A 27,624-nucleotide genomic window follows, 5' to 3' on the forward strand; every position below is an offset into this window, starting at 1 on the left:
CCAAACCCTACACAAATTACTTCAATCCAACAGATTTATAGCATAGCCTGATACTTACAGTGACATGGGAGTGTTTAACTCCAACAGTTATCTCCCACAAAACCAGTTTTATAATGGACTAACGCTATGATAGCGGAAAATACCACTGATAAAGGAGAAGAATGAAAAGAAACGGAAGACAGTACTGCCACTCAACTACAGATTCCATTTTTCTTCTTTAATGAAGCTAAAGATTTGAAAGAAATTTGATTATTCTATCATTCTGGAGCTACAGCACTATTCATTCAAAAGACACCAACACTCAGGAAGGGAAGATCCTTTCCAAAACAGCACAACATAAAAACCCACCTGTATCAAAACTAGGTAGAAATTTTTTAAGCTTTGTTGCATAGCAGATCCATGATGAACAATTTGAACCTAGACAGAAGCACCCATCTTGAGAAGCTCATGATAAAGACATGGCAAGGGAGGACACCTGACTGAAACCACATGAAGGTATTGATAATAAACAGCACTGCAAGACAGGAGATGCAGAGAGGTGTCTGGGGTTTGTTTTTTGGTTGGTTTGGTTTTCTTTTTTCCTCCTGTCCTTTACAAGGTTTTAATCTCATATAGGTCAGCATGCTTTGGCCTAACTACAGTTCAAAGAAGTTTTAGGAGGACCTGCCCATGGTAATTAATGAAGAGCATATACACTGCTCTAAGACAACAACTGCAATATGAAGCCAACATTGCATTTTTCCAGCCAGCTCCAGGCTCAAGATGGTGAGAGTCAAGCGACACAAAAAGATACAGCTAAGTCCACCTAAGTAAGCAGAGAACAGCAAAAGGCCCTAAAGAAACACAGTTGCTAACATCAAAAAGTAACAACAGGTAAACAAGAATTCCAGTTGTGACAACAAAGAACAAGTGCAAATCCCAGAAGATACTACACCAGGAAAAGTGAAAGTACTTCACACCAATGCGGAATAAGCCTGAAACGGAAAGAAGAAATACACTGGAAAGAAGTATTCCAGACTGAAACACCTCAATGAGTAAAAAAGCAGTAGAATAACAGGAAAGAATGTGCACATCTGGGAGAAAGTCCATTATGGTTGTATTAAGTTAACACCGCTCTTAACAGTTCAAGTCAAATAATCTGGTAATAAAAGGATTTAAATTAACAAAAGGGGGGGGAAGAGTGAAAGTATAAGCACAGACAGCAGTAGAGGAAAAGAACTAATAATCTGAGAGTAGAAGGCAGTGAAAAACAAGAGGACAGTATTACAGAAGTCCAGGAAGAATAAGACATCAAGTGGCTGAGAATTACAGATAGCATTGAAAGCAGTACAAATCAAGGAGTGTAAGAAAGGTACGGAATCTCTGTAACTTGGCCAGAAGGAGCCTGTACGGATCTTAATGAAGGCAATTTCAGCAGCACATGGAACCTGGACTGGAACAGTACAATAAAAGAGGAAAGAATGTGTGACCACAGATGAAAATTCTTCTGTTTGGAAGTTTGGAAAAGAAGGGAAGCAGACTATAGTTCACTGTCAGCTGTAAGGATGGAGGATAGTAACTCAGAATAAAATTATGAAGGGAGCAAGATGGCAGCCAAGAGGTAAAACCCAGAAATTTGGAATTAAAACAGAAAAATTGAATGAATGGGGCTTTGGGGTCAGACTAAACTGCTAAAGGAAACAAAAGCAGAGAGCAAACATGAGGATCCATCACTGTAAGTAGCAGGCAAGAGTGCTGAGCAAAGGTAAACATGCCGATTCTAATCAGTTTTTCTCTGGAAACCTTTAGATTCTGCAGGGGAATAAGAAATATAGGAAAAAGCTTAAGGGAGATTTCTAGGCAGCCTACAAAGCAAAGGAACCGGGAAATGCATGCAGGGAGAAAGGAGGAAAAAAAAAAAATCATCAAAACGATAATTGAGTATGAAATACAAGTTAGGAAGAAGACGTCAAAGAAATCTGCTATGTTCAACAACCAGTCATAGTTACTGCACTATTATAAATGAGATGAGGAGGTGACAGTCATGAGAAAGGGATTTGGAGATGCAGCAATCAGATAAGATGCCTGGCAAAATCAAAACAGAAGTAATAATTTCTCTCAGAAACAGAAATGGGTATTAGCAGATGAAGCTCAAATAGGCTAGAGAGCCAAAGAATAAACTTAATGAGAAATCAACATAAAAAAGAGTCATAAGGAATGAGGGTGAGGAGTCCATGATAAGAGGACAGCCTGTATGGCAAAGACTAAAATGAAGGTATGCAGGAAGAAGCAAGAAGTGAGGCAGCATTAAGGCACATCTGATGGAGCCCTGCTCAAGGAAAGCTTAAGAGGAAACAACAGAGGGGAAGGTATAAAGACAATGGTAGATGAAGAACACAACATTTATTCTTAACGATAAAAGAAAGGGTAAGACAGACATTAGGCTCTAACATAATGCTGTATGCTTGGTAGCAACGTTTCTGCAATCAATATACCTGACAAAACTGTTCCTGATAAAATATTCAGCAACTAGCCTTTGATTTGAATTTCCTGAGAAGACACGCAATTGCTTATGGCTAGGGGATTAAACAAACAGCCATTCTTTATACTCCAATTACATATACGGGATACAAAGCTCACGGTACCATATCTTGCCACACACAAGGAAAACAAATGAAAAAGGTTCAGTATCATACTATTAACATCCACACCCTTACAGGGGAACACAAAATTTCACTAAACAACAAAATCATGAAGAAGAAACCTATGAACAAGCCAGATATTTAAAGCATCCAATCCCCTATTTCTTCTGCTTTTGATCTAATATTACCCACAGATGTGCCTGAATTTTCATTTAAGAAAAACAATGTAACAGTGAACAGCTATTTAAATTCATAAAGGAGAGCTAGAAAGGACCTGCTAAACAGTTATGAAAAGCAACGTGGATAGGAATCACAGAAACTAAGGTTGGAAAAGATTTCAAAACATCAACTTCACTCTCAGTGCTCCAAGTCTGTCTCAGCCTTCCTTAAGCCACTCCTGACAGACACCTAACATTTATATATATATTATATATATATTTGGCAAGCCTCAAGCAATACAGGCTCCACAATCTCCCCAACAGTGTACTGCAGTGACCGAACAATTTTTAAATCTTCCCCTAACATCTGGTATATATGTCCTTCTCTAAAATTCAGACCATTTCTTCATGCACCATAAAGCTGATTGCTTTCCTCTTTGCAGCAGATTTGCTGTAAAGGATGTTCTCTATTGCAACTGGACAGCTCTGCAGTGTTTTGCATTGGAAGGACAGAGCGCTTATATAAAGAATAAAAAAAATAAAAAATAAAAAATGGTCTGCCTGAACGGATGAGCCACAAAAACTCATCTCTGTGATGAGTCATCTGGGACAGCAGAGACAGACTTTCCCACATAAGCAGTCTGCTGGAAACTGGATACAGCCACCGCAAGTGACACAGCCAGAAGAAACTAACATTTACAAGCAAGCAAAGCATAGCCACAGCGTTAGTCACGATCGTTCATCCTACACCCTTCAGAAAGGAGCCAAAACAGAATAGCCGTGGTCATGTCGTTCAAAGGGAAAGTTAAAATAGAAAGCAGAGTCGCAAACTGGAGCGCTGGGTGGAGCTCCCAATTGTGCCTTGCTTGGCAGCACCGCTCTGGGGGAAAAAAGAGGAGTCAGTAAGGGCAAAACAGTGCAGTGGGGGAGGGGGAAGACAGAAAACCCGAGCTCGGAAATGAGAGATGTGCACGGGGCAGGTCACACACAGGGAAAAGGTTGCAGGGAGGTACCCGAGCCCTTGGGGAAGGCGGTTGGGATAAGAACTGTCTCCGATTCTAGAGGCAACGTACTGGGGAGGCCCTGGATGTGCCAAGTTTCCTCCCATGAGATGGCCCCTCTCTCTAGGGGCCCCAAAGGAAAAGCTGCAAGGAACGGGGGGGGGGGGGGGGGGAGATATATAGGGGGTGCATAGAGGCCTTTGCTCCCCACTCCCTGCAGTAGTGACAGGGTAGTAAGGCAGTATGGGGATAGCAGGGGAGAACCAGAGGTTTGCAGCTGCTGCAGCTATGGCAGGGGACTGGAGCAGGGTAGGTCAAAGATTGCAAAGCCATAGCAGGGCTGAGGGAAGAAGGGGCAAAATGATGCAGATCCACAGGGGAAGCAGAGCACAGAGCAGTGTGCAGAGCAACGCAGAGGGTGGAAGAGCGTAGCATGGTGGGAGCAAGGCTATATGAGCTGAACCTGGGGGTGCATAGCCATAAGAGGGAAGAGCAGAGCTTTAGAGGGGAGCAAAATGCTGCAGAGTTGCATGCACCAAGGCTTGGGGATGCGGTGTAAAGGGGCTCACAGCCAACCATGAGAAGCCAGACTACAGGAGAAGAGAGAGCAACGGGTCCACAGCCACGGGAGAGCAGAGCTGTCGGCGGGGCGTTAAGGGGGGGAGGGGGGAAGGGAAAGCAAAGGGTTCAGAGTATGGTTACAGGGGATGCATACGAGCGCGCAGCCATAGGAGAGCGGTGCTACAGGTGTAGCAAGGGGATGCACAGCTATAGGAGAGATACGGTAGGGGCTACGGTAGTGGGAGAGAGCAAACTGGTGCACAGCCATGGGAGAGAGGGGCTACGAGGGGTAAAGGGTCTGCACGACCACCAGAGAGCACCGCTACAGAGGCAGGAGCGGGTGCACAGCAATGGGACAGCATGAGCGGCAGATCTGGGGACGGGGGACGAGTGGATAGCCGCGGGGGACAGCAGGCCTGCGGGTGTAACAGGGCCCGGCAGCGGGGAACAGCAGAGCCAGGAGACAGAAGAGGAAGGGAAGGGAGAGGGGCAGCTAGGTCCGGCGGCGGGCGCGGGCCGCTCACCTGCGCGGCGGAGCTGCAGCAGCCCATGGCGTCCGCGGGTCTCTGCCCTGGCGGTGGCCACTAGGCGCCAGGCAGCGGCGGCGGCAGACAGGCGCTGGGCATCCACTCCAAGCGACGGCCCGCCCCGGGGCGGGGGCGGCGGCGCAGCCGGCCGAGGGAAGCAGCCGGCCGAGGGAAGCAGCCGGCCGAGGGGAACGGCCGGGAACGCTCAGGCGAGGAAAGCGGCTGCGGCACCAGCCCCGCCGCGGCGCCCTCTCATCCTCCCCCCGCGGCGGCGGCGGCGGCGGCGGCGGCGGCGACTGAGGGGAAGGGGCGGAGCCTGGGGGAGCGGGGGCGGGGCCAGGGTACTGCAGCGCGGGGGGTACCTGCCTGGGCGGGCGGGCGGGCTGCCGCCCCCGCCACATCGCCCCGCCCCGGCCCGCGCGCCTTGGGGCGCTTCCGGGGGCCGGAAGCACTTTTTGCCTGGTCGTCAGGGGCGTCGCGTCGCATCCCAGCCCAGCTGAGGGGTCCTGGCTCCCGCCGTTCCAGAGCCAGAAGCTCCCAGGCGCTCGTCCTAGTTGTTCCTATGGACCCCCCGCAGGAGGAGCACCGCCCAGTGTGCGGGACAGCTGTGTGGGGAAGCCGTCCTCCCGTCAGGGGGCTTCCAAGCGGGTGATGCTTTCTGCGAGGGAGAAGAGCGCCGCTTGTGTGGCCCTTTTGACGTACCTGTACTTGCAGGTACAAAAGGTGCCTCTGCTTACTGGTGGGAGATGCTTGAGAAAGCCATGGTCCAGCAGGCCTGTGTCTTATGGGTGTTCAGGCATTGGAGCAGACTTCCCAGGGAGGTGGTGGAATCTCGGTCCCTCAGACGTTCAAAATTCATATAGGTGAGGCCCTTAGGGACATAGTTCAGTGGTGGTCTTGGCAGTCCTGTGATTTGATGTTCTTAAAGGTCAAATCCTAGTTGGATTTGATAGTGTTAAAGGTCTTTTCCAACCTAGTTGATTCCATGATTCTATTATACTGCCTTTATTGTGGTTTATCCTATTTTCTAGTCTTAACTCTTACCATTGATGCAATGTGCAGAGTATCCAGTCATCTGAAGTGGTATTCTGGTGAAATGGACAATGAAATTAAATCTGTCCCTTGAATTGAATGTCCCTGATTGCCATATTTTTGCATCTGGTTTCAGCAAGCTTTTAGAGACAAAAATGCAGGTGTCATTCTTTTGAGGTGTATGCCTCAGTAACTGCTAAAACCTGGTTTCATGAACTACAACAGGATGAGGCTTGCTGCATAGTTAACTGGTACAAGTCAGTCTCAGAACTGTGGGCTGGACCATGTTCCTAAGCCATGCAGGTAGCAACAGATGCCTCAGAGCTTTCTGAACCACTTAGGTCACTGCATGGCTGCATCTTGTAGCCATTCATTGTAACAAATGATTTTGCAACAGCTTTTCTCAGAATGAGAAAGTTCTCTTTGGAAACTGGCAGTTCCTCTTAAGGTAAGTTTACTGGCCCAGCAGTTGTGTTTGAACGTGGCCTGAACTTACTAGGCAATACTCCAAGTTAAAATACTGGTTTTGCTGAATCTTAACTCTGTAGGTTTAATTCTGTCAATATAGTAGAATATCTATGATTAGAAATAACATTACAATGACTTAAGTTTAAAATGATCTTTTGAGAGGTAAAATGAGGCAAAGAGGCCGTGTGACTAGAGAAGCGGTCTTGTTAGTCTTCCAAAATAGAACAAAAACTGGCATGTGGGTGAACTGTGAATCATTTTCTTTTTTTTAGCTCTTCTCAGTTTAAGGGCAAGTAACATCACTTCTCACAATTTTCTTATTTTCTAACACCTCATCAAAATAACCTTTTACTGCTTACATGTACATTGCCATTATTTCTCATTGTTCCACCTTGTTCTATCCAAATATTTCCGTTGTATTCAAAGGTGTGACCATCAAAGTACTGTTTTGCAGGAACACTTTCTAGGAGGCATGTTTCTTTTGTGATTGACACAAGAATAGATAACAAGAAATCCATAGTCAATTCTTGTGTAACTTTCCACATGTCACTTCTTTCAATTTTTCTGTTCCTCAGTTTTGCCATTTATAAAATTGACTTTCGACTCAGTGTTTGTCTTTTTCACGTGCTTGCATAACGAAAGCGTGATGTCTGTGCCATAGATGTAGTTTAGTCAGTCTGTTGAATAGACCAGATTTTTTTTTTATTTTATTTTTAATTTAGGACTTTAATAGTTTCATTTAGGACCTCAGAGTGTTGTCATGGCAATTAAATACTGCCTTCTATTTTTCACATGTAGACTAAGCACATTCAGTATGATTATCAGAAGTAATGGAATAAATGTAATGGAATAAATGCAAGTCCTTCACTGGGGGAGCCTTTATAGAAAAGTTTGTAAAGACATACCAGCTGTAGCATAGGTAACTGGGTGTAAGTATGTGACAGCTGTAAGAAGTATTTTGATGAATCTGAGTGTTAGAAATAATTACGAGAGTAATTACCCTTATCTCTGCTTCTGGCCTGAGGAAATGAGTTGAGTTTTTGACAGGGCTGCTGTAATAAAAGCAGGGGTAGATATCTGGGTTTATTGGTTTAACTGTGCTTTGTTTGGCCAGTCACACAAAGGAGGGGAAAAGTTGAAAGGTTCTTGCTTATTCATTATTGTACTTCCTTTTGTATTTATTCATATTAGTGTTTCATGAAGAAACTGAAAGGGATTGAAATGGTAAATGCTGAATCTTAATTCAGTAATGGAGAAGTTGAACATTAAGCATATACCTAAGTACATTATTTGAATTATGCTTTACAGATTCCTTTCTGAAGCTGATCGTAATCTTCTCTAAGGCATGGGTACATCACAAGCTGCTCAAGTGCAAATCTGACTGCCCAGATTTAGTGTTGGGTAAGAATCTAGCTTTTTTTCTGTGACAGATTTTAGTGTGCCCTTCTCTCATCAGCCAAGAAGGATGAGCTTTATATATATTTTCATTTCATTGCAAAGATCACAACGATGCATTAGAGTTTTTGAAGTATTATGTGAGCATAAGAAAGGGAGATACAAGCATAAAGAAGGCCCTAAAATGACAAGAACGCCTTCAGTGCTTGAGTTGACTAAATTGTAGGTTGTACACAGGCTGCTTCCACTTGGGAAGTGTGGGAGGGCATAAATAAATAAATACAAATATAAGGAAACATTCCAGAAAGCATAAATTGTGTGATAATGTTTACCTTTTCCCACCAGGTGTAGGATCCTGACCCATATTTATGCACCCATATTTAAATACTGAAGGATTTTCCAACATACAAAACAGTTTGTAGCTTTTGTTCCATATCTATGAGAGAAATACCTTTAAAATAGCAGTAGATAGTGCATGCCATTTGGATATGCTCTTATGTATAAGGTTTGGGACGGAGTTTTCAAAGAGGCTCAGTACTGGACTAACTCTTCGATCAAGAGGCAGTCCAAACCTGGCTTTGATGTTAATGAAAGGGAAGAGTTGCATCATGCAGACTAAAAACTGAATATTGCACCAGCAAGGCGTTTTCACAGTCCGTGTGTTTGCCTCCCTCTTCTAATAGACAAACTCAGCTCATTATCATTCTGCTGACTTTTTCCACCTACCAATAAACCCACACCTATGAATGCTTGGCAGCCACTCTGCATTTTTAAAATCCTATCCTGTGTACTTAGACTCAATATTTCTGTTTGGTTTTATTGTTTTGTTGTTGTTTGGTTGGTTGGTTTGTTTGTTTTAAATCTATTTAAATACAGAATCACACATATTGCCTCCAAAATGTGTCCAATGAACAAACTGTTAGCTTTCATGTATGTGTATCAATGCAGGATTGGGACTGATTCTGCTGGCACCAGCAGAATACTCATGAAAATACAACACGAGAAGACATTCCAGAAAACATGTCAACTAGTATGTCAGCCCATTTCTATTAGCAATGTAGGGGTAAAGCACACTGACCCACTGAGAGCACTGTGGACCCATTATCTTGGGGGCCATATATATCTCAGAACCCACCTGAAACTTATTGTCTTTCTGAGATGTTCAGCCATGCTATTGCACTTTTTTACTGCTGGGGAACTACAGCATGGATGCTTGTATCAAGTCACACAGGACACCAGTCACAAAGCAGAGAACTGACTCTGTATCGTACAAACTCCAGCTTGTACATCAAAGATCCTGTCAGTTATGAATTTTAGTCAGGCATGACGAAAGCATCCCAGTGATCCTGCTTTGCAATTAGAATGGCAGGATTCTTGCAGACTTTCTCATCTCTGACTAAGAAAAGCTGCATATTGCTCAGTAAATCTGAGCTCTTAGAAGTTAAAGCTAAGATTTTCTTCTTGCTGCGTGTCTGACCACACAGGAACAGGTCAATTCAATAAACTTACTAGGAAAGTCAGAAAACCTGCTGTGATTCTACCTTGTACTGCAGTCCCATATATGGGTCACGTTAGGTCTGTTTCAATTTAAGAACTGCAGACTTCAAGGTAAGAGAGAGCAGCAGAGAGCTTTTTGAATTGATCAGGAGAGTGAAATCTTCTTTCCACAATTCTGAATCAAAATTTTGGTCCATTGTACTCTTAAAGATGTAACTTTCTGATGAGACGACATAGTTGTACAGTGGAGGGCCTGTCCATAGGTAGCTATCATAAATGTTCAAGATTTATTGAAATAATAATATTTTGTTGTTTTGGCAAAATGGCTTTCTAAGCGTATACTTTGTACCTATGGTAGTCCATTCATGCCATATTGAAAGTAAAATAGATATCTTTTCTCTATTTAAATACATTGCTTTGCACTATTTAATACCTGTTGGGCTTCATTCAAATATTGGACACCTATTCATGAAGTGTAAAAATAGATGACTGTCACACATTTACATTGTTTTTAGCCTAAGTGAGAGAATCATGCTAGCAGTTTGCATCTGAAACATTCCATATCCAGTATCCAAATCCCAAAAAACTCCACTTTTCAGAAAACGTTCTTTAAAATACTTGGGTCAGTACCATTGCTTGTGGGAGGGGAGAGGTGTCTAACTAGTGTCACAGCAGCAACCACAAAAATGTAATTTGTTTCAGCTTTGTAAGAAACTTCTGCATTGCCCCAAGGAAACATGCAAAGCCAAGTACAATCCTTCCAGTATAATCATAATATATGATTAGCCATTATGATCCCCTGTCATTTTACTTCAGGAGAATTATGGCTCTTGCACTGAGGATGTAAGACTACAGATGGAGGACTGCCTGCTGCAAATCTCTTGTAAGGCTGCTGCAGTAAATCTCTTGGAGAGAAGTCATTGCCAAAAATCACTATGCTAAAGGAACCTGGCATTTGTTTTCTTAAGGAAGATGGGAGAGGGGCCTTGGAGGGAGGTACTGTTCCTTTCTACACTCCTTAATGTTATGCAAGGAAGCATTCATCAAGGAAGATTCAGCTTTTTCTCAGAGTAAGACGAGACAATGGCAATATTCAACATGTCAGGTTGCTCTGGCTTTCTGTATAGGATTTTGTATGCAAGAAAGGAAGATTAAAGACATCACTCTCCAGAGGCTGACTTAGGCTGTTTTGTATTTTATAGCTTAGTTACAATAATGGCCAACTAGAGATTGCTAGATTGACATAGGTCTGGGCCATTGGCTGTGGAGAACATCTACAGTGAGCTCAAAATTGGCATTCAACTCAGGTGCAGGCTTAAGGCAAATAGTGCTTTATCGTGAACACAACCCCTAATTCATATGCTCTGTGTAGCTGAATAGTCACCAGTGGAACTCCAAATATTGATGGGTATCCTGTGCATGAGTTCTTAAAAGTACTCTTTTGAAACTTTGAGGGTGAGTTAAACCAGCAACATGGATAGAGAGATAGCACTGTCACCGGGCCTAGCATAATTCAGCTTCATACTGCAGCTGGCAGTACACATACAACCAGTGCAGCCAGCAGTGAGGGCTAACAGGAGAAGATATGAGTGACTTCACATTGAGTTTCACTGGATGTGGTGGGCTTTAAATGTCCCAGCCTCACTGTTCGCTTGTTCTTTGAGTCACTCATGTTCATCTTTAAAAGGAGGTATTAAAAATTTGAAAAGCAATTTCATTCTATGCAATGCCCACCACTCCACTTGCAAAAATAAGTGCACGTACACATGTATATAAACAGGCCTCAAGATTTATTTGAAATTGATCTCAATTTGCATGTTTCTCATATAGTCATGTTTAACTTCAAACTTACAGTAAGTGCTTTGTTTAGTGAAAGCCTGTCAGTGACAGCAAGAACATTTGAAAATCTGGTGCTATGTTACTTTTTCTGGCTTGCAGAAAAGATGGAGACTTTCAGAAGTTCTGTGCACTCCTCAGTTCCTGCTGGATGGTGCTGTGGGCAATGCATGTGCTTCAGAAGATGCAGATTGCATCTGCTCAGCAGTACCAGATACCAGGATGCCTGTGACTCTTGGACCAGCCTTGTGCTGGCTAGCACAGACTCAGGCTAACAACTATGAGGTCTAAGGCCACAAAAAGCTTGGGTGGAGACAAAAGTAACCCTTGCACATCTGCAACATTCACTGTGGTATGAGCATCAAAGGAAAAACATTGGCTGACAGTACTCTTGAGAAGAGCAAGTCATACTGATTTCTTCAAGCGTTTTTTCTTGTTAGCACTGTCTTTGATTACCAGGTCTTTGACTACCTAGAGGCTATGGCTCACTTGCAGAATTTGCAGAGATAAAGTTGCTTCTGATTGATCATCCAAACTCAGAAGTATTTACACTAACACGATCAGTCAGTGGTTTTTTTAGGTTTGTTTTGTTCTGGCTACATCTGTTTCTTTCGGCAAAGTACTCCCCTGAATACTAGAATAATATTCACCTAGTGAGTTGGTTTACAATGTGTAAAAAGCCAGGATTTGTCTGTGGGAATTTTGTTTCTCTGCTTTTCCCGTAGCCATTAATTTAACAGTACTGTAGAATGTTCTGGTTGCTCTTTGCTCCTTCCTGTCACCATTCTAACTCCAGCCTCTAATCACTTGCATCAGTTTTTCCTCCTATTAATTCTTCTGTCAACAGTTCCCAGGTAGGAGAATACTTTCAAAATAAAAGCAGAAACAGTTTGCCTGCAGATAATAGGCTGACATGCCAAGCATGTTGCTTCACTGGAAGATACCTCACCGTTGAGCAGGTATCACTGAGGAAAAGCCCTTTTGCTGTGATATCCTCACAGTTGTGGCAGACAAGCAGAAGTGTTTAACTTCTGTTGCAGGACTAATGAGTATACATGAATAATGAGCATGTGATTAATGACACAAAACTGAGATATTGGGGTGAAGACATTCTGGCAGCAGACCAAGGCCAGGGGGGAAGGTGGGATGAGTAGTAATAATTGACTGAAGAGGTTTTCTTTATTCCACTACTGTCCCTGTTACCTTGCTGATTAGATTCCAGAAACGTGACCAAGGCAGGTAGCTAGGCATTGGCCACAGATCCTCCAACAGATCTTGGGTACAAACAGTGCAGCTTTATTGTCTTCCATAGCACAAAAAAAAAAACAAAACAGGGCAGGATGTGTCGTCTGGTAGGGATTCTCTTGTAGCAATTTCTGGTAGGAAGGATTGGGGAAGAGTGAAAAGTGTATCTCTTTGGAATTTGAAAGTCTTAGCGAGACAGTTTTCAAGCTGAAAGATGGAAAAAATTTAAATAAGGAAGAAGAGGTGGGGAGTTAACAGTGCTGTGGGAATGTTGTATACTTTTAAGAGGTGAAGTCTGTCCACCAAGCCTGTCTAAGGTCAATGCTTGTGATAGCTCATTGCCAGTAAGCCTCTTGCAAGTTTTGTAAGTAGGTGAGGAAACTTTTCCCTTCTTGCTTCAGATCATTATGTAGGGCCCAGAGCACATCCACCTTCTAGGAGTTTAGCTGGCTAAGTTTAGGAGTCTGTGCTCCTTCACCACTAAGAGCTGTTGTAGAGAAGAGGACCTGCCCTTTCCCTCCCTTGAGAGCTGACCTTATGTTGAGGTTTTACTGCTGTGCCATGTCACAGCTGTGTAAGCAGGTGTGTCTTCACCTCAACCCAGACCCACTGGTTGGGCTGCCTGGCTTGATATCAGACTGCTTTGCCTCTGGTCTGTCTGACACACATCACTGTCTCTGTCCCTGATCCTGACCCACACATGCCGTTCTGCATTTCAGCACCTTGTTGCTGAGGTCATGGCTCACAGAAGCCGTAACAGGACTCCCAGCTACAAGCTCACATCCCAGTGGAGCAGCTGCCCACCTCACTGCTTCCTAATACACTGTGCATTTGAGATATTGAGAGTGTGGCAAATCTGTGTTTGCACAATAGGAGCAAGTAATGAATGAAAGCAGTGAAAGACAGCGCGTAGATAGAGAAAACATAGTTTCTTTGACTCTCAGACAAGTTACATTAGACATTGGACTTTACACAATAAAACCTCCTTATCAGTGGTAAATGGTGACCATCCCACAAAACCAGATTTCAGTAGGTGTTTGTTCTGCAGTATGAAAAAAAGGATTCAACACCACATTTTTTCTTTTTTAAAAGTAAAACTGCTTTTTGAGTTGATGAGCTAATTACACAGATACTGGAGATGCTGTTCTAAGTATTGTGCTGCTATTCTCATTTTTCAAATTAATGACTCACTCCTTGAACAGCTGATTGTGTTTGGGTTAATGACCAAGGGCAGACTCTTACTGTAGATCAGACATACTTCAGGTATCAAAATTAATTTCTGACACATTTATGCATTGCTACAAGATGTTTCAGTTTCAAAGAATTTGCAGTTTTCACTGGTAAACTGCTTAGTCAAACTATTTCTTAAAACAAGGGAACTGAATTTTAATAAAAGTGATGGTAAGTAAAAGTCTCAAAGACTCAAAGTTATGATCAAGAGACCTGCCCTCGATTTCCACTTTTATTTCATCATGTTTGCCAAACAGCTTAACCTCAGAGACTTCCCTAGAATAAATGTCATCCTACTGCGAAGCTTTTCTCTGATCAGAGCCACCAATTCTACATTATCTCCAAAGTATTCTACTGCTTAGCGCTGGTGGCTGGGTATGAGAAGAAGGGACTTCTTCCACCCCTCTGAGTGGATCTACCTTTTTCAATGGGGGAGGCTACTCTGTGAAGGAGTTGGAAGAGCTGACTGCACTTGGCCCTTCTTCAGAACAACTCTTCTGTGGTAATGGATTGCCCATGGAGTATTTTGCTGTTACATTTCTACAACTCCTCAGGCTTGGAGAAATAAATAACGTCCACCTGAGCTACTGAGTTTGCAGGAGGGACCACGTTTATTTTATAGTGCTGATCCATTCTGTTGTGAGGAGGGTTGGTTCTGTGAGTCATCATGGAAGTTGCTAAGCTGCTGTCAAACTGTGTGTGTGATAGGCAGTGAGCTACCTTCTCTCCAAGTAGTGAGGATTGTGGCTTCTACTGTTCTTGTGGGTTGTTTTTTTTTTCCTGGGTCTGTCTGAAAGCCCCTTGCAGCAGTTGTTCCTCTCTCTAAGTTTCTAAGGGCATGAAGTATCACTCACTTGTTTGTTAGGGTAGTACTTTTGTATTGTCACCTTTTCAGTGATATGTTATGCAAAGCTGTCTATGACCCCTGCAAAGGAGTATTTTGGCCCCTTTCTGTCTGCCTAAAAAAAAAAAAAAAAAGTGAATTCTAGGAGGAAATAATTTTTTTTTCTCCATGTCAGTGTCAGTCTGTGCTAGCATGCTTCACTGCTATGGAGTAAGAAAGTTGTACCCAGTCCTGAGCTGTGGCCCAGTGATTCTTCTGACATGAAGAACTACAGAAGCTTTAACTGTGGTATTGAGGCACTGTGAGCATCAAGCTATCTATGTACAAGACTTTTCACTGCATTCTTTCTAGAGGTGCCTGTGCTTTGGGTCACATCTATTTAAAATGATCAATGACCACCACCACCATGCACACACATGGGAGATCTAGTTTCACCTCTGAAAATCAGATCTCTTAATGGCACCTCAGGATGGAGAATCAAACTCATGAGTCATTTAGGGATCAACTGCAGTATAGATGTAGGAATATTCATCCAGTCTAACTGTAGAATTTTTGATCCTTCAATTGGACATGTAGGGCAGTACGGTTCTAAAAACCAAAGCTGCGTATGCATTCATATCGGGAAACAGTAGAGACATATAGTAGGACATCTTACCCAAGTTGAACCTTTTAAATAGACCACTTAAGAGATCTCTGTGTGCACCATTCAGTTCTTTAGAAGGTAAAGCATTTTCTGGATCTCCCTTTTACTCAGGGAGAAAATTTCCACTTTTCCCCCATTGTTTTCTGAATCCAGTTTGTTATTGAAACAAACACTGCCTTAGTGATTCTGCTTTCAAATAGTAGCTAGAATTTCCTATTCCCTGAACAAAATAGAACAGGCAGAGAAACCAGATGGAGCTGGAGGGTAAAATATGTATACAGTGGAACAAGAATCTGGCATCCTACCCTCTCCTACCAGAATCTCACTGTATTTAGTTGTTCTAATACATGTTTTAATCACGAAGAATGTAGCAGTTTTATTTTGTCTAACAGTATGGAGAAGAAAAATAGTGAAGTGGCTGTTGATTTACATATATATTTTACAGTATGGCTGTGATAATCCCAGGTGCCTTTGACTCCATGTAGTGAATACATGCTGTACAAAAGGAAGGAATGCCTTCCAAAGATTTTAGGAATAGCTGCATGACATAAAGTCTGTCACTCCTCAGAGAGTGTAAATACTTACTGTTTTACTTTACTTCTTTTTCCAGCTCACAGTTGAAGAAGCTCTGCTTAAATGCTATAGCTTCAACCAGGAAACTAGCCAACACTAAATGTATACTGAAGTGCAATAGAAATGCCTTCCTGAATAGCTACCTTTATTTTCCTGGACAAGGCTGGATAGCTGTATGAGATACGGGATTATGAAGACAGTGGACTGGACTCTCCTCTCACCTTGTTTAGTTCCATGGATTCTAATTAAATTTTCTGAGTTACAAATGTGTAAGAAGGAACAAACCAGCTGCCTGAAACCCAAGCCCTGTAGCTAGCTTTACTTCCAGTAGCCAGTTTTTATAGCAGCGTTACTAAGGATGTAAAAGAGATGCACAACTACCTACGGACAAAGGATTTTCAAATCATCACAGCAAGGAAGTTGGAGATAGCAAGCCTGGATTCTATTTGCAGCTCTGGCCTTGCCAGGTTTTTAATCATTAATTGCAGACTTTATTAATTAGTAATGCAGGCCTGTAAGCAGCTTAGCTTTTTGCATCTTTAGTCTTTCAACTGTAATTTTCTATCTCTTTGCCATCCCCTTTGCAAAAGTTTGAGTGTTTTGCTATAGGTAACCACTGAGAAATGCATCAGGTAGCAACAAGTTTAGACCTGTATAGCCCAGGAATGCTTCCAAGGCAGATGCGTAGAAGGCAGTTGTTTTAACACACATGATTTTGCTCTGAAAACACATTTCTGAACATCATGTTATTTGTTTCCCCCCAAAACAGCAGGCATAGCAACCTTTCCACCTAAATGCTTTATCTCCTCTTAGAACCTGTGCAAATGGCACAAGACAATGAAAAAATAAGGTCATAGGTTCCTGGGCAGAAAAGAGCACATACATTTCCACTGAATGCAGGTGATGTCTTTTTCATGCATAGCTCAGGTTAGAGGGCTCCATCTGTCATTTAGGAAATTGCATTGAATCACTCGTTGAATGCTGGAGATTTGGGGTCCAAATCAGGCTCACTGTCCAGTAAGCCAAAGGACTGGGAAAGAACCTCAGTGTCTGCCGCCTTCACCTCTCCCAGTGTTGTGCTTCTGTGCAGACAATAGCTGAACCTATTTACTGAGCTCCCTAAAGACAAGTTCTAGTGTCGTGAGCAGTTCCAGTGTGTGCTGGTTAACTTGGAGACAGGGGTCCTGCATAATAGCTTGGTCATCCGTTTCATGCAGTGCTAAGCAGCAGACACTCACTACATTTTACGCTGTGAGCATGGAGTCAGACTGCCTGGGTGAACTGCAGGCACCCATGATGTTACGGCAGTGCCCATCCGCTAGCTTATATCACAGTCACAGCTGTCTGTGCCGATCCGCCCTTGCCCCATTCATAAACTGCAGGTTAATTTTTCTTGGTCACTAGGTGGCAGAATTGGCGTTATTAAACCGTGCACGATTTTTTTCTTCAATGCTTGCAAACTACTTCAGCTCTGTCCCTGTAATTGAATTGCTAAATTCTGGTAGAGGGAGCTGTGTGAAAGGAATAAGCAGGACTGTCTCAAGGATACGATCTGTCCTGCAGCTGATGGGCCTCTTGCACTGTGCTGGATTCAAGACATGGGCAAATATGTCAAATTCTACTGTTAATGCAATCTTTCAGGCTTTGATTTGATGGTCTGGTGTCAACAGAGGTTCAACCCTGATTCTGGGAGGACTTTTCTATTTGTTTAACAATATTTGCACTTCTCATCAAGAGGAATCTGTCTCTGAGACACATCCTGTAGTGCTTTTGGCTAACAGTAGTAGAAATCTAAGCTCACATTACATCACAAGGGATCATAGGGGATATATTTTTTGAGCTAAGTTAAAGCACTTGGAAAATTCAGGTTTGGAAAGCTCTTTTATTTTAACCTCTTTCTGCCAATGTGTTTTAGATTTGTTTGAATCTTTGGGCCACACAAAATAGAAAGGACATTTAAATAATATTTTTAATTCCAAGCACCTTTCTCATAATTGGAGAATGTCCAGGAAACATGTATAACAGGAATGTGATTTTACAGAACGATCTTAAACTTACAAAATCTAGATATGCTGCAGAAAAATGTAAACATAATAATACATGAAAAAGCTCCATATCAAATCAGTTTCTAGTCTGATAAATTAATCTTGAAGTTTCTGTGTCTTCTGTGCTTGGCCATAACAAGTCTTTATTCAAAAGCAGCAGGAAATGGGGAGAACAAGATCTTCCAGGAATAAGACTGTTGTTTCCTATCCTGGTAGGTTTGGCAATACCTAGGTGGCTGAAGAATGGCATATTGAATTGCTCCGCACCAGGGCTATCGTGCAGCATAAAGAAACACTCTTGCCATCTTCCTTAATCCTGTAATTAGCATATTTTGCTGTCCATACTTTGGAGAGAATGACTCTTCAATAACTCACCCAGAAAAATGGAGGAGGAAGGAGTACGACTTGCCCATTCAATTAAGTTTCTGGCTGTCCACAAGGAATGGTATTTCAGTATATGAATTGATGAAGGAACATCTGTCTCTCCTTGCATTTCATTCCAAATACGCAGTTGTCAAACTAGTAGCAGCATTTGAGGAGATCTTGCTAGTATGAAAACCCTTTTCAAGTGTTCACGAAGGTTGAGTGAGATTTCAAGATTTTGAACCAAATACTTTGGACCTTGGGAGAAATTCAGCTGCAATAAAAAGTTATGGCCTTACCTAGCTCCCGTTTTGCATTTCACAGGCTTCAAAATCTTCTGAACTGTGTTACCGGATCTCAGTGTCTTCAGGCATGAAACCCAATTCCAACTCTATGCCTTCAGCCCACTGGGAATTATTCTGCATGCACAATTCAATACTCTTAACCTTCACTAGCCGTATTCCCCCTGGCTAGAAGTATTGAAGGCTCTGAAGGAAATTGTTTTGCTGTGGCGATTCAACTAATTTTATGTTTTCTTTTTGCTTCCTTTGGGTCTTGATACTCAAATGTGTTGTTGCTATTCTACTCTAGTGAGGGTTTTTTTCTCATTTTTCTTAAGAAAAGGGATTTATTATACGTGAAAGTATAGTACTTAGGTACTTAATGCCTTTGTTGCCTCAGTCATTAACAGTAACACCAGTTGTTGTTAGGTGTTGTGGTTTAAACACAGTCAGGTAACTCGTTCACTCACTCCCCTCCCTTCTTTCCCTCCCCCTACTCCTGGAGGGACGGAGAGGAGAATTGAAAAGAATGCAACTCCCACGGGTTGAGATAAGAACAGTTTAGTAACTAAGGTATAACACAGATCACTACTGCTACTACCAATAATAACAAGGATAAAGGAAATAACAAGGGAAGAGAATACGTCACCTCACCACCAGCCAACCGATAACTTGACCCCGCTAGCCCGACCAAGGACCGACCCATACGTCCTCCAACCCTGCAGTCCCAGCCCTTCCGGGTAACTCTCAGTTACGTCCTGGGCATGACATGCTGTGGTATGGAATACTTCTTTGGTCAGTTTGGGTCAGGTGTCCTGTCTCTGCTTCCTCCTGGCTTTCCCTCCTCCCTGGCAGACCATGAGGCTCACAAAGTCCTTGGCCAAACCAAAACATCATTGTTATCCGCTCTGTTCCCAAGCCGAAAGTCAAAACACAGCACTGCACCAGCTACCAAGGAGAAAAATGACTGCTACTGCTGAACCCAGGACATTAGGGTACCCAGCTTTCTGAGCTGGAAGACAGAAATGGGGAGCAGAATGAAGCCTGTGTAATCCAAGGGGAAATGGTCAATGACCTGCTACTCTACTTAGACACTTCAGAGTCTATGGGCTGGGTGGGATCCACCCAAGGGTACTGAGGGAGCTGGTGGAATTGCTTACCAAGCCACTTCCCACCATTTTTCAGCAGTCCTGGCTACCACAAAGGTCCTAGTAACTGGAGGTTAGCGAATGTGACATCCATCTACAAGAAGGGCCAGAAGGAGGATCGGGGGAGTTGCAGGCCTGTCAGTCTGACCTTGGTGCTAAGGAAGGTTATGGAGCACATCATCTTGAGTACAACACACAGCATGTACAGGGCAACCAGGTAATCAGCCCAGTCAGCATGGGTTTATGAAACGCAGGTCTTGCTTGACCAACCTGATATGCTTCTATGACAGAGTGGATGAGTGAAAGGCTGTGGATATTATTTGCCTAGTCTTTCGTAAAGCCTCTGACACCATTTCCCACAGCATTCTCATGGCTTGAATAGGTGTACCATTCACTGGATAAAAACCAGCTGGATGGCTGGTCCCAAAGAGCAGCAGTGAAAGGGGTTAAATCCAGTTGGCAGATGGTCACAAGTGTTGTTCCCCAGGACTCAGTACTGGAGCCAGTTCTGTTCAGTGTCTTTACCAATGATCTGGACAAGAGGATGGAGTGCACCCTCAGTCAGTTTGCACACAACACCAAGCTGGGTGGGAGCATTGATCTGCTGGAGCGTAGGAAGGCTCTGAAGAGGGATCTGGACAGGCTGGATCCATGGGCTGTGGCCAGTGGTATGAGGTTCAACAAGGCAAAGTGCTGGGTCCTGCACTTGGGCCACAACAACCCCATGCAACAATCCAGGCTTGGCGAAGAGTGCCTGGAAAGCTGCTTGGTGGAAAAGCACCTGGGGGTGCTGACTGATGGAGCTGAACATGAGCAGCTTGTGCTCAGGCAGCCAAGAAGGCCAATGGCATCCTGGACTGTATCAGCAATAGTGTGGCCAGGAGGGCCAAGGCAGTGATCATCGCCCTGTACACGGCACTGGTGAGGCTGTACCTTGAATCCTGTGTTCAGTTTTGGTCTCTTTACTACAGAAAGGACATTGAGGTGCTGGAGAGGGTCCAGAGAAGGGCAACAAAGCCAGTGGGGCTCTAGAGAACATGTCCTGTGAGGAGCGCTGATGGAACTGGGGTTGTTTATCCTGGAGAAAAGAAGGCTCTAGGGGACCTTATTGAACTCTACAACTGCCTGGAAGGAGGTTGTAGAGAGGCAGGTGCCAGTCTCTTCTCCTGGTTGTCAAGTAATAAGACAAGAAGAACTGGCCTTAAGTTGCACCAGGGGAAGGTTTATATTGGATATCAGGAAAAATTTCTTCAGTGAAAGGATTGTCAAGCATTGGAACAGGCTGCCCAGAGCAGTGGTGGGGTCACCACCCCGGAGATATTTAAAAGATGTGTAGGTGTGGCATTTAGAGACATGGTTTAGTGGTTTACTTGGCAGCGTTACCTTTACGGTTGGACTTTATGACCTTAAGAGTCTTTTCCAACCTAAGCAATTCTATGATTCTACAAAAGTGGCATCTTTGACATATATTACATTTGAAATGGGAGCAAAGTTTATTTTTGATTCTGACATATATGGAAGCTGCTGAAGACAAGATGTTTGGCTGAAATTGGGGGATCCAGTTGTTCCATTTGTGTTGTCTATGGAAATAAGTGCATTTCGTAAGTATTGTTGCTTTACACAAGAAAATATTCCAAGTCTCATTTCACTATTCAAACGTTACAATACTTTATTTGCAAGCAGATGGAAGGATCTCTTCAATACTGTTGTCAAGGTTTGGAAGGCAGATGCAGGGACTGTGAGAATGAAAACTGTAGGCCCACTGTAGGAGAGGATCTGGTTCGAAACCATCTTAAGAACCTGAACATACACAAGTCCATGGAACCTGATGAAATCCATCTGCAGGTCCTGAAGGAGCTGGCAAATGAAGTTGCTAAGACACTGTGTATGACATTTGAAAAATCATGGCAGTCAGGTGAAGTTCCCAACGACTGGAAGAAGGGTAACATAACCTTTATTTTCAAAAAGGGAAAATGGATGACCTGGGGAATTACAGACCAGTCAGTCTCACCTCTCTGCCTGGCAAAATCTTGGAGCAGATTCTCCTGGAAGGCATGCTAAGGCACATGAAAACCAACAAAGTGCTTGGTGACAGCCAGCATGGCTTCACTAAGGGGAAATCCTGCCTGACCAATTTGGTGGCCTTCTATGATGGGGCTACAGAACAGATGGACAGGGGTAGAGCAGTTGATGTCATCTACCTGGACTTGTGTAGAGCGTTCAACACTGTCCCGCGCGACATCCTTGTCTCTAAATTGGAGAGACATCAATTTGATGGATAGACCACTCGGTGGATAAAGAACTGTCTGGATGGCCGCACACAAAGAGTTGTGGTCAATGGCTCAATGTCTGGCTGGAGACCAGTAACGAGTGGTGTCCCTCGGGGATCAGTGTTGGGACCGGTCTTGTTCAACATCTTTGTTGGTGACATGGACAGTGGGATTGAGTGCGCCCTCAGCAAGTTTGCCGATGACATCAAGCTACATGGTTCAGTTGATATGCTGGAGGGAAGGAATGCCATCCAGAGGGATCTTGACACGCTTGTGAGGTGGGCTGATGCCAACCTTATGAAGTTTAACCATGACAAGTGCAAGGTCCTGTACCTGGACCGGAGCAATCCCAGCCCCAGCTACAGGTTGGGCAGAGAAGAGATTCAGAGCAGCCCTGCGGAGAAGGACTTGGGGGTGTTGGTGGATTCAAAACTTAGCACGAGCCAGCTTCAGTGTGCACTCACAGCCCAGAAAGCCAACTGTATCCTGGGCTGCATCAAAAGGAACGTGACCAGCAGGTCAAAGGAGGTGATCCTGCCCTCTACTCTGCTCTTGTGAGACCTCACTTGGTGTATTGTGTACAGTTCTGGTGTCCTCAATGTAGGAAGGACATGGAACTGTTGGAAAAAGACCAGAGGATAGCCACGAGGATGACTGGGGGCTGGAGCACCTCTCATACAAAGACAGTCTGAGAAAGTTGGGGTTGTTCTGCCTGGAGAAGAAAAGGCTGAATGGAGACCTCCTAGCAGCCTTCCAGTATCTGAAGGAGGCCTATAAGGATGCTGGGGAGGGACTCTTCACTGGGGACTCTAGTGATAGGACGAGGGTTTCAATCTTGAACAGGGGAAGTTTAAATTGGATATAAAGAGCAAGTGCTTTACTGTGAGGGTGGTGAGGCACTGGAATGGGTTGCCCAAGGAGATTGTGAATGCTCCATCCTGGCGGTGTTCAAGGCCAGGTTGGACAGAGTCTTGGGTGATATGGTTTAGTGGAAGGTGTCCCTGCCCATGGCAGGAGGGTTGGAACTGGATGATCTTAAGGCCCTTTCCAACCCTAATTGTTCTATGATCCTATGATTCTATCAGTTATTTGTACAGTTTTTAAAAATACTATGTATCCTCATGCAAAATTCACAGTGAGCTGGCCATCTTGCCATTTTATATGTTCAAAGACCTGATTTGCCACATAGCTGCAGTAACTGCATGTCTAATTGAGAATAAAAGAGTTAGCTCATAGTCCTGGGTTTCTGCTTCTTTTCAGTGTTTTCCCTTAGAAATCAGTCCTGTTGAGTGCTCAAGGAAGACAGCAGCTGTTTCTTTATGCATACCAAAGTTCTGCACTAGAATGAAGACTGAAAGTATTTTTAGCATCCATCTTTTTGATGTCAGCAAAAATGTTTTTACCTACTGTATTAAAAATAGTTTTACAATGACAAAGTTTTCATATTTCAATAATTTTGTCTTCTTGCAGGGCATGGAGTTTTCCAGTTTAGGATTTAGTAATACAAGGCTTGGGGGATTTTTGATTGCTGGGCTTCTGAAAAAGAAGGATGCTTCAGAACTTCTGATGACAACTTTTCAGGGATGATCACTGCCAAAAATCAATGCCCACAGGCTTCTGTTGTGTTTTTTGGTTTGGTTGTTCATTGTTTTGGGTTCTTACATGCGGTGGGTTTTTTCTTTTCTTTTGTGTGTGTGTGTGTGTATGGTTTTTTGTTTTGTTTGGCTTGGCTTGTTTTGGGTTTTTGTTTGTTTGTTTTTTTCTTTCCACAGGTGGTGAAAAGTCTTTAATATGGAATTAAATAACTTCAGGAGAAAGGCTTCCCACTATACCTTCCTGCAGACCTGCCTGGCATCTTAGTAGGAGAACTCAATGTCATATTGTGGTGGATGTAAGGATCTGGTCTACCAAAGCACTTTACACAGGTAGTTGATTTTAATCATGTGCTTAAATGCTCGGCTGAATGATGATGAACTTCAAGCATATGTGTAATGCTGTGTGCTTGGTATACGGAGTCAGGAAGGCTGACCTGGTGCTTCAATGATCTCAGCTCTCAGCTCGGGCTTCTGGGCCCAATGGGGGTTTTTTTGAGTTGAAGCAACTGGTCAGATAATCTCAGAATGCATGAGTAGACTTGATCCCACTCTGGAAAAATGGTATTAACCTTGTAATGACAGTGAAGAAGACAACTCACGGCTGCCTTCCTTGAGGAGAGAATTTGTGTTTATTTGTATTTGAAAGGACCCTATGGCGGATGGCCACTGAACTCTTTGTCAGGAATCCTGCTTCCTGCTGGTGGCCATTATTTTATCTGAAGATAATGCTGATTGATTAACATGACAGGAGTGGAAGATGGGCAGTTCAGTAAGAGCAGTCTTACTGCATTATAAGGATCCAGTTACCACAACTGTTGGCTTTACACATGTGTAACTGTCATAGACAGGACTGATGGCTTTTCTTCTCTGTCCAGTCAGCAAAATAATATTGTCTTTCCCCTCCTTCCTGCATTTTCAGTACTTTTCATCTCAGCACACAGAAACCATTAGCATGTGTTTGGTTAAGTGGAGCAGTGCTGGAAGGGTAAGGAGCTGGCATGCTGTTAGCAATGAAGAGACTTTTCTCTCCAAAGCAGTCTCTTTATCTGCAGTGGTGGCATTGCTGAGCTGCTGACCAAACCACATAAATAGATCATGGTATGCTAAAGGAAGCAAACACGTCTCCAAGGCATTATGAAAGAAGATACCCCTGTACAAATACACAGCTATGTGCAAGTGGGCCCAAAAGTGTGTATTATAAACCAGTGACTTGTCTGTCATTTCACAAAGATGGACTGCAGCATTTCTTTCCTTCCTATTCTACTATATAAGACCGTAAGAAGAGACATATTTTGTCAGAACCTAGGTTTATGTTTCCAACATAAGCCAAAACACAGAGTTTAGGGAGAAGTTTTTAGAACAGAGCAAGGATGCAGTAATATTTTTAAATACTCCCCCAAATCCTACTGAGGACTCAGCAGAGAGGAGAAAAAGGAACCTTCTTGCTTTCCTGAAACCTGTGTTTCCAGGAAGGCAAGGAGGCTGCTGCTGTTGTGACTCAAAAACCTCTCTGAATTGGGATGTGGTCCCCATAAGTGTTGAGAAAATTACTTTCTGGAGTGAATACCTTTGTTTAGAATGTAAAAATACTTCTGGCCTTAATGTGAGAAAAAGAAAATACCTACAAACTTAAAACCACAAAAGAGACTAATAGAACCAACATTTTAGAAGTGTCATGATATTTGAATCAAGTTCATTTTTGTGTATTTAGAACTGGAAATACTGAATATTTATGAAGTCTTCTATTATAAATACCATAAATATACCTATGCAGAGCATAATGGAGAAACAGTAACCTGCTTGCCTTTAAACTTGCAACCCACTTCCATTAGTAAGCTCTATGTTTTTGTCTTGAAGTATAATTTGGCATGGAAATTGTTATATTTGAAAGCAAATGTGAATATGTTCAAAATGTCTGAAGAATATTCAAGAAGTAAAAGCTGGGGAGATTTAAAAGAAAGGTCATATTTCAAAGGCAAATCAATCTTTCATGGTAGGTTTGCTGAATTTTGCCATTTTTACAGCCATACTTTTGAATTATTTTAGGATACCAGATTATATACTACCCATAAAAAATGGGCCAAATTATTGGCTATATACAACACACTGTGACAAAGCAGTTTGTCTGTACGCAACAGACTCTCATTGTCTTTGTTTTTGAAGTGGTGAGAGTCACTCTGGAAGTGACCTGACCCAATTGATGTCAGTAGCTAATTGTGTGGAGAGCTTGCAGACATTCTTTAGGCCCAATTCTCCTGTTTCACAGTAGATGTAGCATTTACATTGTCCAGAAATGGTGAGAGGGATTGAGGGCAGACTGTGAAAAAGGGAAGCACTGAAGACACCTTGGCTTTCCATTATTTCCTTCTGTGGGGGATGATGTGGGCAGCATGTACTCTTCTAAAAGTGTCAGTGCTTCTCTGCAGAGCAGAAGTATGGTCTTGTGGTGCTCCTGTAGGCTATGACCACACTTCACTGAGACAGAAGCTTGGGGGGAATTCCTCTTCTCTCTCCTTTCACTTAGCCACCAGTTGTTCAGATCTTTTCTAGTGTGTTCAGCTGATACAGCCCCTGCGCCTGTGACAGTGCTTCTGATAACTCCCAGCTCTGAAGTATTATTGGAAGGATTCCAAAAGAGGGAAAAGGTTCCCCATCTTTTTGGTTAGCCACTGGCTGTGAGCCTGAGTCTTGCAGCTTCTCAGAGAGCAACTTACAGTGCATCAGTATGTGACTGGTCTTTCTCAGTATCAAGGAAATTAGCCAGCAAAACACTGCATTTAGATTCTGATTTGGGGAGTTTGTTTTGTGGATCAGGACGCAGGGATCATATGCTTAGAATGATCAAACTGAAATTGTCTAAGCTGACCCAATTATAACAGCTTCCATTGTGTTTTCACTCAGTTTATTAGATTCCATTATTTCTGGCAGGCTGTGTCAGAGATTATTTCATCAGAGAAAGCTGAGGACTGGGGATGTGAGTCTTCTTTCAGGCAACACTGTGGCTTTTCATGTAGTGTTATTTTGGACCAAAGACAACCTGTTACCAGATTTTCTGTCTTTTGATAAATCTGATTGTAATCACACAACAATCCACAAAGAAGACAGTACTGCCTAGTGGCTGTGAAAAAGATTGGGAGTTCAGAAATGTACTTGAATGTTAACTCTACAGTAAAGGAAACGTTTCTACATAATGGTTGGCACGGAGGGGCTCAGACAGGGTCTCCAGAGGCAGTTGCAGCAGAAAGATATATATTTCAACAGCTCTGACTTTGAGATTTTTTTGCATACTTTAATCTCTTGTTTCCACTGTTGACAGCTAAGGTTAAACTCAGTGGGTCAGGTTTTACTTTGTTATTACTACACTGATTTCAAAAACTTGTAATTCAGTTTGACTCACTAAAGAGGTGACTGTGTGGAGTTTTGTGGAGTTAGGAGAGAGCTTCACACTTGGTTGTTTTCTTATTAGTAATGTGGTATTTCAGTTCATGATAGATATTTTCTCTTTCTCTGAACAACTTTCCTTGAGAGCTTTGCTTAATATTTTATGCTGCTTGTTTAAGATGAATAAGCATTATTATTAAAAAATCCATGTTTATTTCCCTTGTTTTTGTAGCCCCTTCTTATTCTTCTGTCCACATGCACCCAAACTCATTTGTACAGTGAGGATAAAGATCTCATCAGCTTGCCTTCCTGTCACTGAAATGCTGCTTACATAATATTCACCTGAGATTAAATCTGTTATTCTGTAAAGATTTGCTAAGTACCAGACAATGGCTTTAGATGTAAAATATATCTCTGATCAAATCAAAGACTTGCCTTACAGATTGCTCGATATACAGTCTTCATTGCTCACTGGTGAACTAAGAAGCCAAAAACAGTAAGAAGGAGAAGCAATTTTGCAATAGACAGTGGAGAGCTCCAATGAGAACAAAATAGCAATGTCTCAGATTGTCATGCTGGCTGTTCTGTGATTCACTCTTTTATTTTTTTGATGGTGGTATTTTTATAGCTAGGCTATCCTAACTAGCTGGCAGCATATTATTAAAACAATTGAAAAGTTATCTATTACCCACAACAGTTGACTGATGAGGATTCAGTGGACTCATTGAATATCTTGAAGTATTATGAGAAAGCCTTTTAAATTGTGGATGACTTCTGCAACTCATTAACATGTTGTCAATACTTCTCCTGACCTTTTGCAAAGTGTTTTGCAGTCCCTGGGTGAACTAGATCACAGAAGTGTCAATAGCGCTTTCTTATTAGTGTGAGCATGAGAACATATGAAGCAGAA

General features: G+C 42.8%; 1 protein-coding gene and 1 long non-coding RNA gene across 4 annotated transcripts in view; one reads left to right on the forward strand and one right to left on the reverse strand.

The window, feature by feature from the left end:
- The window catches only part of SLC44A1 (solute carrier family 44 member 1), a 72,489-nt gene extending 67,486 nt beyond the window's left edge, over positions 1-5,003 (reverse strand). For all 3 annotated transcript variants that reach the window (XM_061454996.1, XM_061454995.1, XM_061454994.1), the window contains exon 1: positions 4,866-5,003. In XM_061454996.1, the coding sequence (XP_061310980.1) occupies positions 4,866-4,892 (27 nt within the window). In that variant the 5' untranslated portion in view covers positions 4,893-5,003. The remainder of the gene's footprint in view (positions 1-4,865) is intronic.
- Positions 5,004-5,369: 366 nt separating this feature from the next.
- LOC133270178 (uncharacterized) lies at positions 5,370-13,746 on the forward strand. Its single transcript, XR_009743685.1, has 3 exons — positions 5,370-6,348; positions 7,677-7,769; positions 13,061-13,746. It is a non-coding gene; the product is annotated as an uncharacterized LOC133270178 (long non-coding RNA).
- The last annotated feature ends 13,878 nt before the right edge of the window (positions 13,747-27,624 follow it).

Source organism: Pezoporus flaviventris, unplaced genomic scaffold, assembly GCF_033815535.1.
Source record: "Pezoporus flaviventris isolate CSIRO_AGI_PZ_B2104156 unplaced genomic scaffold, CSIRO_AGI_Pfla_v1 ptg000018l, whole genome shotgun sequence".
Lineage (NCBI taxonomy): Eukaryota > Metazoa > Chordata > Aves > Psittaciformes > Psittacidae > Pezoporus > Pezoporus flaviventris.